This window comes from Herpailurus yagouaroundi, unplaced genomic scaffold (assembly GCF_014898765.1).
Source record: "Herpailurus yagouaroundi ecotype Mexico unplaced genomic scaffold, PumYag 28, whole genome shotgun sequence".
NCBI classification, from domain to species: domain Eukaryota; kingdom Metazoa; phylum Chordata; class Mammalia; order Carnivora; family Felidae; genus Herpailurus; species Herpailurus yagouaroundi.
This window is the reverse complement of record NW_024412376.1, coordinates 67702361-67716523: the sequence shown is the minus strand read 5'-3', so window position 1 is coordinate 67716523 and position 14163 is coordinate 67702361. Positions and strand designations below refer to the sequence as shown.

General features: G+C 35.4%; 1 protein-coding gene across 1 annotated transcript in view; it reads left to right on the top strand.

The window, feature by feature from the left end:
• The window catches only part of LOC121030571 (bifunctional heparan sulfate N-deacetylase/N-sulfotransferase 3-like), a 182416-nt gene that overhangs the window by 154354 nt on the left and 13899 nt on the right, over nucleotides 1–14163 (top strand). Inside the window, 4 exon segments of the mRNA XM_040475111.1 lie at nucleotides 3464–3587; nucleotides 8116–8290; nucleotides 11304–11474; nucleotides 13008–13117. Of these exon segments, the coding sequence (XP_040331045.1) occupies nucleotides 3464–3587; nucleotides 8116–8290; nucleotides 11304–11474; nucleotides 13008–13117 (580 nt within the window).

Below are 14163 nucleotides of genomic sequence, written 5' to 3'. Positions count from 1 at the left end.
TACCCAGGAGAAATCTTAAATTGGCATGCAATTTTTGTGCCTTTTCTTAAATTGGCATGCAATTTTTTCTCCCCATAAACTTCTTGTTTCTTTAAGAATCAGTATTAAAATGAAGCCCAGTGGAAGCTTTAAAATGCCAAATATCCATGCTCTTTCCTGCATGATAAATTATTTGGGGCTCTCGGATTCTGGCTTCACAGAAAACAGCCATTTCAACCATATCCCTTTCTAAGGGGAATACCTTCCGTCTCCTCATTTCTCTAAAAATAACTGGAGAAAATTTTATGTAATGTACACAGAGAGGTTAGCCTATTCATTTTCTCTTAGTCCCATTTGCCAATATCAATCTGAAAAAAATAATAAATATGATAAATACTTTTCTTGTCCTTGTTTATTTCATTTGGCCTTATGTATTTTAAAGTCAAGAGGCAGCTAGAAAAATATCTAAAGTAAAGTCTTTTCAGCGAACTCCCACTGTCATTACTGATCATGTCTCTCTGAAGCGTGGCATATCGAGTTCGCTCCAGAAAGCCCTGCAGGAAGGGCTGCCTCTTGTTTCATGCTAGATGTGCAGACATTTAAAAATCATGGTCAGATGGAAGAATCAGTACTTGCCATCTTAAACTCAGTTGTGTTTCCAAATGTTTATGTTACAAATATATATGACATTTACCTTTGGAAGAAAATTTTTTATCTCTTTTCATGGAAACTAATTTTTTTCCCAGTTCTGTAGTGGTATAATTTACATGCATTAAAAGTCACCAATTTTAAATGAAAATTCTGATGAATTTTGACAATTGTACACAGTTGTGTAACCACCACAACATTCTGTCTCAAAAACAAAACCAAAAAAACCCCACTTCTGTCTCCCTAAAAAGTTTCTCCACCCATGTGCCTTTGCAGTCAATGCCCCTCCCCCATCCTCAGTCACAGGAAACTACTTTCTGGTACCATAGTTTTGCTTTTCTAGAATTTCATATAAATGGAAGAGTAAAATGTGCAGTCTTGTGCATTTGACTTCTTTCACTTAAGATAATGCTTTTGAGATTCATCCATGTTACTATGTATATCAATATTTTGTGAAGTTGATTTTTTAAAAGGATAAACATATCTTCTCATCAGTTACATAAAAATTAAATAGCTTCATTTTAACTTTAGTTTCATCAGAAGCATTTTTCTGAATAATTTTGCATAGATGTATATTCTTACACATATTCAAATATTTTTAGTGTTGAAACTGACAAAAAATAAAACTGAAGCTTTATGGATGGTTATTTGAATGTGTGTGTCTATGATTAGGTGGTTGTTTTACATACATACACACATTAAACACATTCAAACACACACACATAGGACAGTTTATTCAGACCCAAGAATAAGTGTAGGTAAAGACAGAGTTCAGAAACCGCAATCTAACAATTTTCTGACCACTGATAAATTATATTATACCTTTTACTGACTATGCAAACAATTACATGTCTGTTTTTTCAGTTTGTCTTATTAATGCTGGTCATGCTATTAAAAGCAAACAATATGATTGAATACAATTCTTAAAAATAAAATTCAGAAAAGAATGCTTTCAGTTGATCTAAGAAAGGAACTAATTCTCTTTTCTTTTTTCACATTATAATGGTCATACTTCCTATCCTCACAAAGACTTTTTTTTCAATTTTTAAATGCATTATTGAATTTTTATCTCATAAAAGCTGTTATTTTAAAAAATACTTTACTAATATTGAGATATGAAGCTATTTAGGTACTTTTATACAGATTGTCTTACTTGACCCTCATAAAACCCTGATAGCTAAGTATTTTTCCCCCACTACACAGATAAGAAAACTAAGTCTCAGCTTAGATATTTTTGTTCACATTCACACAACTGATAAGTGTTAGAAATAAAATCCTGATCCTAGAATTTACCTGACTCTAAACACCATGTTCAAGAAAGCTTTACTCTACTACGGATTTCAAGTAATGGAACATTTTTCCCCCAAATAAGTTTTAGATTTTGTTACACATTTCTTTTAAGTTGTGGTTTTCAAAGTGTACTGAATCAGAACCTCTGGTATAGGGTTCGATTCTCTGTGTTTTAACAAGACCTCCAGGTTAGTCTAAGGCATGCTAAAGTGTGAGAACCACTGTTTTAGGTCAAGCTTGTGAGGAGCATTTTTATTTTGTATATCATAGATTACTATGTTCATTCCTCACAGGTACCCATGGGTATAGATAAAATGTTCATAGTTTGGCTAAGATATAATCTAGAAACACTGCCTCTTTCAATTCATTGTTTTAGACAATTTTGCTATTGACAGAGTTATTTTAACAAATTTTCTGTTGTGTTGATATACTAGATTTAAGTACAATATTAAATAGAGCTTGTCAGAGAGATAAGAAAATTCAAAATTTAATACAGACGGCAACATGACATTATTACTAAGCAAAATCAGAAAGTAATTTCTCCAAGTGAGAGAAATGTTATAAGGCCATGTCTGAAGACCATTGCTAGCTATTATTGACTTAGAGTATAATTCATAGGCCCCGCCCCATCAGATTGTATAATGATATAAACCACATTAGAGCAGAGAAGTGGAAACTAGAGCCTTAAGAAGACTGAATACATGGACCAGAAAGATTTTAATAGTATGATTTTATAAACACAATTACAATTACAGCAAGCATGTGGTTAAATTTTAGGCAAACTGAACTCAGATTGTCTTTTTCTTGTAGCAACCTAATCTGTACCCTTTAGCTCATAATTTAGGCTCTAAAACACTAATTTTACAGTCTATGACATTGCTCATTTTGGAAAAAAAAATCATACTCTTGATCCCCAATAGTCACAGATCCATATGGGCACTTGTGATATGCCATTCTCTTTCCAAATTGCAAATTTTATGTTATATCACTAAGAAAGGACACAATTTTTTTTCAAAAATAGGTTTTTTGGAACGTGTTGAAAGTTTAAATTGTGTCTCAAATTTAATCAGCTTTCATAGGCCTTAGGAAGAACTTATAGGAGAACTCAGCTACATGATTTTAGTGATGTAATTAATATCTTCTATTAAATAATGATGTCTTTCATTCATATAATAATACCAAAATATCTTCAGGTTCAATATATCTTTTCATCCTCAGAGAAAGTCTATGAAATAAGCAAGGCAGGTGACTTCCCACCAAAAAAGCCAAGCTAAAAGCCAAGTCACAGACCAAATCAGTGATTGAGATGAGGTCAAAAACCAGTTCTCCTAGTCCCTGCAGCAAGCCTTTTCTCACATCACACTTAACTCCATTTTTCCAATATGCTTCTTTTAAAATGCTGATTATCTATTCAGTTTAATTCAAGGAGTACTAATATGTATCTGTTTGGATCATTACAATACTTAGTATATTAATGACTTTGAAATGCTAATAGTAGGAATCTGTTTGCATTTAATTAATTTCTAAACCTCTATTGTCTTTTCAGGAACCACTGCTTTGTATTTGTTCCTGGTTATGCATCCTTCCATCTTTAGTAACTCCCCCAGCCCAAAAACCTTTGAGGAGGTACAGTTCTTTAATAGAAATAACTACCACAGGGGGATTGATTGGTAAGATGGGTTATTAGTATAAATCTAAAAGTATATATACTATGCACAGTATAAAAATTAGTGCTAATATTTATAAACATAGAAGCTTGTAGCCACAAATAAAAGTTATCCTCTGTACCTTGGAAATGGAGTCAATAAAATGAAGAAGCACAGAAATTATTCATAAGAAATTTTTCTCAGTTTGTTATGGGACTCATTGCTTCAAGAGGCCCACATGTAATCTGAATTTGCATTAATTATCTTTGACGGTTATTACAGATACGAAGTTAGAGAAATACTGTAACACCCAAAAATTTCATTCCTCTCTCTTCTTTTTTTTTTTTTTAAATTTTTTTTTCAACATTTATTTATTTTGGGGACAGAGAGAGACAGAGCATGAACGGGGGAGGGGCAGAGAGAGAGGGAGACACAGAATCGGAAACAGGCTCCAGGCTCTGAGCCATCAGCCCAGAGCCCGACGCGGGGCTCGAACTCACAGACCGCGAGATCGTGACCTGGCTGAAGTCGGAGGCTTAACCGACTGCGCCACCCAGGCGCCCCTCCTCTCTCTTCTTAAAACACTTTCATAGCTTTCTCTTCCTGTGCACTTTGCATTAAAGTGATGCTACAGTCCCTCTATATATTTTTTTATTTTGCTTTGGCATTTTAGGTTAAAAAAATAAATAGAACTACAAATTTGTGTATATTTCATGAATAATGAAATAAATGAAATAAGTGAAATAAAGCTATCAGCAATATTTAATTTTTGGTCTTGAATTGAAATAAGAACTATATCAACCATGCAAGGAAAATAGTTAAATTAAAAATAAAAGTTAAAATGTCAAATAACATACAAAATAATATAGTAGGAGTATATGTTGCAAATTAACATGTTAATCACAAAATATATCTGCAAGTCTTGCTGTTAAGGTAGAAATAAATTCTAGGCAGATATGAAAGAATGGAATTTTTATAATAACTCTAGGGCATGAGCATAAACATTTTGCATGTATTTTAGCATAAAGCGTTGTTATATATTAACTTCTGTTGTCAAATTGCATGATCTCAATTTTATAAGTATCACCCCCCCCCCCAAGAGTTGCTTGTGTGTGGTCCAAATGGAAAGAAAAGAAATGAGTTGAGGATAATTTGAGCACCTACTAGGAATTACATATATTGTAACTGCAATATATTTCACTGCCAACTCTTCAAACAGGGCTTGATATTGATTAATTGTATGGTGTTAAATAACAACTGTGAGAACCAAGAAAGCATCAACCACTTCAGCTGCTATTTGACCACTGACTCAAATATATATGCCTGTGTACAGTAGAATAAAAATATGTTAACATTAGGACTAAAGGGAGTGATTAAAAGCTGCTTTAAAAGTGTGTGGGGGGGGTGGGGGGTGGGCGCGCCTGCATGGCTCAGTCGGTAAAGCGTCCGACTCTTGATCTCAGCTCAGGTCTTGATCCCAGGGTGGTGAGCTCAAGCCCCACACTGGGCTCCACTCTGGGTGTGAGGCCTACTTTAAAAAAAGAAAAAAGTGGAGAGGAATGCAATACTTGAACTCCCTGGGATTTAAGAATATCTCTAAGAATAGGGGTGCCTGGGTGGCTGAGTCAGTTAAGCGTCTGACTCTTAGTTGAGGCTCAGGTCATGATCTCACAGTTCGTGAGTTTCAGCCCCACATCTGGCTCCTCGCTGACAGTGCAGAGCCTGCTTGGGATTCTCTCTCTCCCTCTCTCTCTACCCCTCCCCTGCTCACGCTCTCTGTCTCTCTCTAAATAAATAAATAAATAAACTTAAAAAAAAGAATATCTGTAAGAATAATCAATTTTTAAAAAGTTGTTCAGAAGTCAGTAATGTATATAAGGCACTATAACAGGACAAAAAGTCCCTTAAGCAGTTTACAAAAAGATGACATAAATAAGTAGAAAGCTAATGATTTTAAGTGCAACTCACTAAAAACACCTCAATTGCAAACACTTTTGCATTGACAAATTATATGTTTATAAAAGACAACACAAATAACAAAAGTACCTGCAAATGTCAGTCTATTATCAGTAACTCTGGCTTTGCTGTCAATGATGTCAGATGTACTCATGGTCCTCAGGCTGGCCGTGTCTCTCTGTGAAGTGTCAGCACCTCCATAGTCCCTTTGGGACCACAGAGCCATAAAGTGGAAGAGTTTGATAGTAGGTCTCAGCATGCCAAAGTGGCTTACAGAATTAACACAGGCACAGTGAGTCTGGATCCATGGGAACTGCTTTTCCTAGAAAACTGGGGAAAACCAGGGCTGCCTTAACTGACAGGCAACCTAAACACAAGCTGAGGACAAAAGCAAAGTAGGGCAGATGAAAATGAGAACACTCCATCTTTGGTAAAATAGCCAACATTTACAATCAGGAGATCAAGAGAAATGTTTGATTCATACAGACACTTAAATTTTATATTCTGTGGTTTGGTATTATTTTTTATAATTACATGGGGATGAAGTGAAGGCTTGGACTGGTACTTGGGGAGCCCTAAAATCCTGTTAGCACTTAGAACTTCTAAATGTCTTGATCTAGCTGTGAGTTAAATCACTTAGAAATACTCACAGTCAACCCAAGTAACAAATAAATGTGGAATATTGCAAAAATCACATCTTTCAGTAAAAAAAAGATGGTGAGATATTATGAAAGTAGCCAAGCTTAAACGAGGCAGGCATACACTTTTAACTAGAGTGGTTTACACTCTAGTTTGCTCACCAGTTCTTTAGATAATCTGAATTCATATTCCCCAGATGTTACCTATTTGTACCCTGAAAATATGAAGCTGAATTCTTATTTACCTGTTCATCAGACATTTTACAAGTGCCTCTAAGTGCCAGCCACTACACTAGAAAAATGTGGGCATACTGGCAAACAAGAACTGGCCCCTGCTTTTTCCATGAGCCTCTGGGGCCAGGCAAAATCAATACATTATAGGTCCAAGATCCAGAACTGCGTGAAGAGGTTTTTAAGGTCTAAACTGTTATAGGTATAGAGAGGACTGCTGGGAAAGTGGGACCATTTTTAGAAACTAAAAGTTACTCAGAATTCAATACCTTCTGCCCTTCTTTTGTGATTTTCTGAGCCTTTCTCAGAATAAGCAAGGCTGAGACAAGCTTGGACCAAATAAGGTATCACTAGACACTTGGGATAACCTTAGCATCTCTGGAACCAGGGTGAGCATCTAACTTAAGAAATATCTTCAAATGTGGCACTTTCTACAAATAGACTATACACCAAAACAGCAGATCAAACTTTCCAGAAATTTTTATATATCCGTTTCCCCCTAAAAGGATGCCAGAATGACATATCACCAAGGCAATTTCCAGAAAACATAAAAGGATTTCTTTACTGCCCTGAGTTTCAAGACATCACTTTGTTGTATCAGCCAAACTTTGCAATATGTTAACAACTGGAATCCTACCAGAAGCTTTATCGTGTGAGATGACTAAAAGAAAACAATGTACTGCATAAAGAAGTCATCACAGAAATGCTAATGACTCTCTTGCTCAGTAACTACTGAACTACCCTATCTTGGTAGCCCAAAGTCATGATGTCTTATGAACTGAAGAGGGTGGGAGTGGAGGATGAAGCCATTATGATCAAATGTAAGAAACCCTAGAAGCTAAATTTGCACGTGCTCTCCAAAAAAGGCTCTTTTTCCTTTAAAAGTTGTCCCTTAGTCCCTCAGAAATATCTGTTACCACATGCTGAATTAGTTTATATCTGACAGCTTTTGTACAGATGAGACATTATACAAATTCTGTTTTGTCTTACATTTCTGTGCATAAGGCTTTAGCTATTCCTATGTTCATTCTGCTGGTGATTTACATTCTCACCCCACTTAAGGATATAGGACCTGACCTTGGGAAATTTGATAGGATTTTATATTTAGAAATATGTACATACTTTTTAAAATTTTATGAATATTCTAAAGAATATAAATGGCTCTAAATGGAAAAAATGTTAAGCAAATAGGCAATGTTTACACCAGATGTGTTCTGCACTTAAACATTTTATAGTTGAATGCAACCACAGCACCACATTAGTGAGAAGGAAATTATTTCACTTGTGATGAAGTTAAAAACATTTTGTCTAAGTCCTTTTAGAATGTCTTTGAACTGAACATATCATCTGTTTTGATCAAATTTTCCTTTTGGTTCAGCACTCACACATTTTTCTCTGTAAAGTATTTCTGCATTTAGATACATTTTATATAGTTAGGATGATTATTGTTCCAGTTTGATCATTCTGTGTCTACATTTTTGCTATCTCCCATACCTTTTTTTTTCGGATAGTAAGCAAAACAAAAAGAAAATGTATTTAGAAAAGCATTCTCAAAATACATTATTAGTGTTCTATACACTTTTCCCTTGCAAACTGTATAGAACAGATGCCTTATAGAAAAAGGCTTTTGTTTAGGAAACAAATGATTTGTGGGATACCTGTGACATCTACAGTCACCAGAGTATGAGTATAAACCAGTCTTATTTTGAGAAATATTTCTTTTCTAGGTATATGGATTTCTTCCCAGTCCCATCTAATGTCACCACTGACTTTCTGTTTGAAAAGAGTGCCAATTACTTCCACTCAGAGGAAGCTCCTAAAAGAGCAGCTTCTCTGGTCCCGAAAGCAAAGATCATTACCATCCTCATTGACCCCTCAGACCGAGCATATTCCTGGTATCAGGTAAGAAAAATACAGACAGAATCTAACAGGTAAGAAGGGGACTATGAAGAAGGGGAGATGGTTTGCAGCAATAGCAACCACCTCAGGTCTCAATAAAAGAGTAGATTTGCTAGTTTTATATCTGCACAAAAGTGGATAAAGTTTTCTTTGTTTCTGGAGATACTTTCTCAAGTTTTTTTTTTAATTTTGCACTAATTGAATAAGATATATTAATGAAGTGAAACTATAACAAAATATTATGTATTTGGATGTGCATATGTGCTTCTACACATCTGCATTTTGAAAAAAATAGACTAAGGGCCCCATTTCCTTAGAAACTATAAAGTTAAGATAAATGTGAAATGCTGTATTCAGAAACTCCTTATCTGTTATTAGACTAGTGTTACTTCTAACCAGAGGTCTACACCAAGACACATAATAATTAAGATGGCAAAAAAGTAGTGATAAAGAGAGAATTTTTAAAGCAGCAAGAGAAAACAGTCATATACAAGGGAAATTCCATAAGTCTATCAGCTGATTTTCAGCAGAAACCTTGTAGGCCAGAAGGGAGTGGCACGATACATTCAGGAAAAAACCTGCAACCAAGGTTATCATTCAGAATAGAAGGAGAGATTGTTTCCCCGACAAAAAAAAAAAAAAAAAAAAAAAAAAAAAAAGTTAAAGGAATTAATCACCACTAAATCAGCCTTCTGAGAAACATTACAGAGAATTCTTTGAGTGGAAAGAAAAGGCTATAATCAAGAATAAGAAATTTATGAAAGGAAAAAATTCACAGGTAAATGCAAATGTAAAATAAAAATAGTAGATTAATCACTTATAAAACCAGTATACAGGTTAAAGCACAAAAGGACTAAATCAATTATATCCACAAAAATCAGTTAAGGGATTCACAAGATAAAAGGATGTAAAAGTGTGACATCATATACATAAGATGGGGGAAGTAAAAATTTAGTGTTTTTAAGATGGGTCCAAACTCAAGCAACCACCAACTTAATATAAACTGCTATATGCATAAGATGTTATATATGAACCTAATGGTAATCACAAATCAGAAACGTATAGTAGATACCCAAAATGATAAAGAGAAAGGAATCCAAGCATAATAAGAAAGAAAGCCATCAAACCACAAAGGAAGAGGACAAGAGAAGAAAGGAACAGATAAGACCTATAAAAACAATTATAAAACAAGTAACAAAATGGCAATAAGTACATACCTATCAATAATTACTATAAATGTAAATGGACTAAACGCTCCAATCAAAAGACACTGGGTGACTGAATGGATAAAAAAGCAAGACCTATCTATATGCTGCCTGCAAGAAACTCACTTCAGACCTAAAGACACATACAGATTGAAAGTGAAGAGATGGAAAAACATTTACCATGCCAAAAGAAGCAAAAAGAAAGCTAGGGTAGCAATGCTTCTTATATCAGACAAAATAGACTTTAAAACAAAGACTGTAACAAAAGACAAAGAAGGATACCACATAATGACAAAGGTAATAACCAAAACAAAACAACGAAACCAAAAACTCCTTGTCTGAAACCCTGCACCTGGGTTGGAACTAAGTCTGCTTCTCTGTACTAAAGTGAATGCACATAGCTCTGATCTTGCAGGTAAGAGTGGTACATTCCATTTCCACTGATAGGATTTCAAACAGATAATTCATGACAATCTATAATATTAGAGAATAAAGTTTCTCAGCACTGGGTCCTTTTGTTATTTAACAAAAGTAGTTTTTCTATATTCAAAAAGGAAGAACAGATTGTCAGGAAAGGTTTTGTGGCTGAGACAGAGTAGGGGAAAGGTCATAATAAAGCAGATGGAATCTTAGATAGGCAGATTGATAATAATCTGCATAATAGGAAGTGAGACAGCCTGGAAAGCCGAAATCCACAACTCCACACTAAGCATTGACGCCAGACTCCTACAGCCATCTTTTAAATCATAGTATACAGCAAATTGTAAATTGACTGATTAGATTTTGTGCCTTTTACCTTTTCTACCAGGTATCTGGAGAAAAGAGAAATAAGCCTTAATTGACTCAAAGAGAAAAGAAAATTGGAACTTGGCAACCACTTAGCCCCTGAGAAATTGAGAATTTACCATAAAAGGAGGTTTCAAGGCTGTAAGCTAACAAAATGTCCCAAATATTATAAATAAATCACTCTGTACTGGCAAAATGCAGGCCTTAACAAAGTCTAGTAGTGTTTGTAGTGTAGTAATTTGAATCTCAATTGCAGCCAATTTGCTATTCAACTAGATGTGGTAAACATCCACAAACGTACCACTAAGCCTGAATATTTATTGGTCAATTTAGGGAAAAGGTGATTTCTTCAAACCCATGGGCCTCAGCCTGAGCCATTATGAAACACTTTCCTATTTGGATTGCTGCTTTCTGCATTTCTGTACAATAAATGATTCTGATTCATCACAAAGGAAGGTTACCATTAGGTAAAATAATCTTGGCTTTTAGATGCTAGGTAGTATATGATAAAAGCTGTGCATTTCAGATAATGTACATGTCAGAGTTTTAGGTAGTTTTTCCATTTAAAATAGCCAGTAGGGCTTTTCTAATCTAAAACTGCATTCTAGATGGAGCAAAACTGTGGCAGAACCAGTAGAGTGCTTGTGTATTATGGATACTCAATGGACATAACAAATGGTTTGCTTATGGGCTGAAAGGGGGGCATTAATGCAACTTTCAAAAGTTTACATTCAGAATAAATATATACACTAAGGAAACAACTCAGTAAAGTTAGTTAAGGAAGCCTATCAATAAGAATTCAGCCTCTGCCAAATAAGTTCTCAAAAATATTCCCTCATCGGTGTCATAAGTTTAAATCCTGATGCTCCAAGCAAACATTTTCATCCCTTATTAATTGCAAAACAAATAACTCTCCAGCAGTGAGTCACTCCTTCCTTTAGCTTCGAGACTTGTCGCAGAGATTGGTTTTTAATTATTCATGCCTATAGTTCAAGTTAGTTTAATTATCCACCTTTTCATCATAGCATCAGCGATCGCATGAAGACCCTGCAGCTCTGAAGTTCAGCTTTTACGAAGTGATCTCAGCTGGTCCCCGTGCACCCTCCGAGCTTAGAGCCTTGCAGAAGAGATGTTTGATCCCAGGGTGGTATGCCAGCCACATCGAGAGATGGCTTGTTTATTTCCCTCCCTTTCAGGTATTGAGCAATAAGAATTTCCATCATGTTACAATCTCATTAAGTTGATGACTTTGCCTCCAGGATAGAGGAAATTTTTACTCATTAAAACATTACTGTCTTTTACTCTTTAGTTGTAAATAATAAGACTGTGGCAAGGAATAATAGTTAGGCAGAGGTAGACACACTGTTTAATTTTCTTTCTAAAAGTATTTCAGGATAATTCTCCCTGCTGTATTTTCCAGTGCATACCCTTCCTGATTGTCAAGAGCTTCAAAAGCTTCATATCCCTGATTCTTATTCTGTGAATAAAGCTTGAGAACATCTTAACCAAACAAGGCAAATAATGTTTTTTTTAATTAAGTGTCATTATTTCCCTTTGAACCACCTTGCTGAATTTTTCATGAGCTTTGTGTTTTTCTTGCCTTCTTTGCTTCTCTTTTTTGCTAGACATCAACCTAGATTGCAAACTCAGCCCCTCCATTAGATGGCTTAAAGCAGTCCAGTCACATCAGACGTAGTGTATGCTTGTGTATCTAGGACTGTGCTGTCCAGTGTGATAGCTGCTGCCACATCTGGCTATTTAAATTTCTACTAAAAGTATATAAAATTAAAAATTTAGTTTCTCAATGATATTAGCCACATTTTAAATGCTCCATAGCTACCTTTTAGACACCACAGCTATAGAACAATGCCCATAGTCACAGAACATTCTAGGGAACAATGCCAGTCTAGACTGAATAGAAATATTGGAGAAGAGGTATGAGCAGAAGTTGCACTGCACTCTTTGTGGTCCTCCATTATGGTCACCTGTCATTCTATCTTCTGGGCCACACCCCTCCCTCATTAGAGTAACAAGCAAACTCTTCCCCTCAGTCAGTTGAAGAACTTCTGTCCACATTCAGGTTCTCTGGGAGTCTTGTCTTTTTCTCCAAATGGATTATCTAAGTATTTCTTAAAACTTTACAGTGCTACTCCTTTGAATGGACTCATGGAGAATGACATGTCCTCTGTGTCATTACACCTGGTCTTATTACAACTTTTCTTCTTTTCTACAGTGCTCCTTCCAATCTTGAATGATGTCATTGTTTTGCCTGTTGTTGGTGGGGTTTTCTTAAGATTTTTTTTAAGTAATCTCTATACCCAACATGGGGCTTGAACTCACAACCCCAAAATCAACAGTCATATGCTCAACTGACTGAGCCAACCAGGCACACCAGTTTTGCCTATTTTAAACTTGGTGTCCATTTGTGATGTGTAATCACATTTCTTAAGCTCATTTGGTCCCCTCAAATGGCTTTTTTGTTTTCATAGTATTTTGGGGACTTCTCAGATTACAAAACCTAAGTACACTTAATCAGTATGATTTATTTCTTATTCTAAGTCATTAATGAGATTGGTCTGGTTAAGTCTAACAACAATGTATGCAAATGCCCTCAGTAGAATGTCTCTCATTGACTAAATTCAGAGTGCACAAATTTTTAATTATACAGTTACACATCTATCTTCAGTGTGCATTGTCTTTTTTTTTTTTTAATTTCTCTGGTAATTTAGTTGCTAATTATTGATGGGCAACAGCTAAGGATGGATCCTGCTACAGTGATGGATGAAGTACAGAAATTTCTAGGAGTCTCTCCTCATTATAATTACTCAGAAGCTTTAACGTAAGTTTATATTCTAATTAACTTATTGAAGTTTCATTAGAGAACTGGTTTTTTAAAAGTTGCAGTTTGGTGATGCAACTATTATGTTGGCTTCTCCTTATGTAACTGATTATTTTCTGATTAGTTTGACATTAACTACTTGGGAATGAACTTTTCAGCAGTGTGGCAAAGAAATGTTCTAAATCCTCTGTTGATTTCTAACTATGAAAGATTTCCCCTAGAAGGAAAGCAAAGAAGCAAAATAATTGTAAATCTTAAAACCAAGAATTAACCCACAAAAGTGGCTACTTAAAAAAAGTCAGTAAGTGCTAAACCTGTTTAACAGACAATAGTGGGAACTCTTGCAAGCATGAAGAGGTGATTAACTGGATGGTTTATGAGCCCTGTCTTTTGTGCAATTTTCAAAAATAATGTCATGCAGCAAGAAATCACCCAGTAGGTGACTGAATAGGCAGAAAGAGATATGCTGTTATTACTCTTACACATACTTCCATGTTTTGCTTTTATGTCTTTACCCACTGTGTATCTGACCCTGTCACCTCTCCTTCGAAGGCCACAGCAATTACAGCTCTGGTTTGGTTTTCTTTTGCTGCTCTTTTCTGATTTCCTTAGGTAACTAACACCATCTGGGCCAGGACAAGCATAAGGCAAGAGAGGCATTAGTACTGTAAGAAGGCACTCGTTCTCAGGACCCCGCAAATACCTGACAGCGAGTGCCTCCTGAAATTTTGCCCCCTAGGTAGCTCTCTTACCTAACTCTGGACTCCACTTAGCATTTGAAATAAGACCTCCATCTTTCTTTGTTCATTATAATAGTCAGCAATAATATTCATGAGGGTTGTGTTTGTTCCTATTTCACGTGCTTAGAGCAACTGGAAGATAGAATTGAATGCGCCATGGACCTGACCTACACTGTAATACCTTTTTTTTAATTTTTAGACTCATAGACTGAGCCTTAAAGAAACTAAAAAAGACTGTTACGGAATTCTTCCATTGTATTTCTCAGTATAAAACTCACATCTATAGATCAACTGATTTTCTCTTTT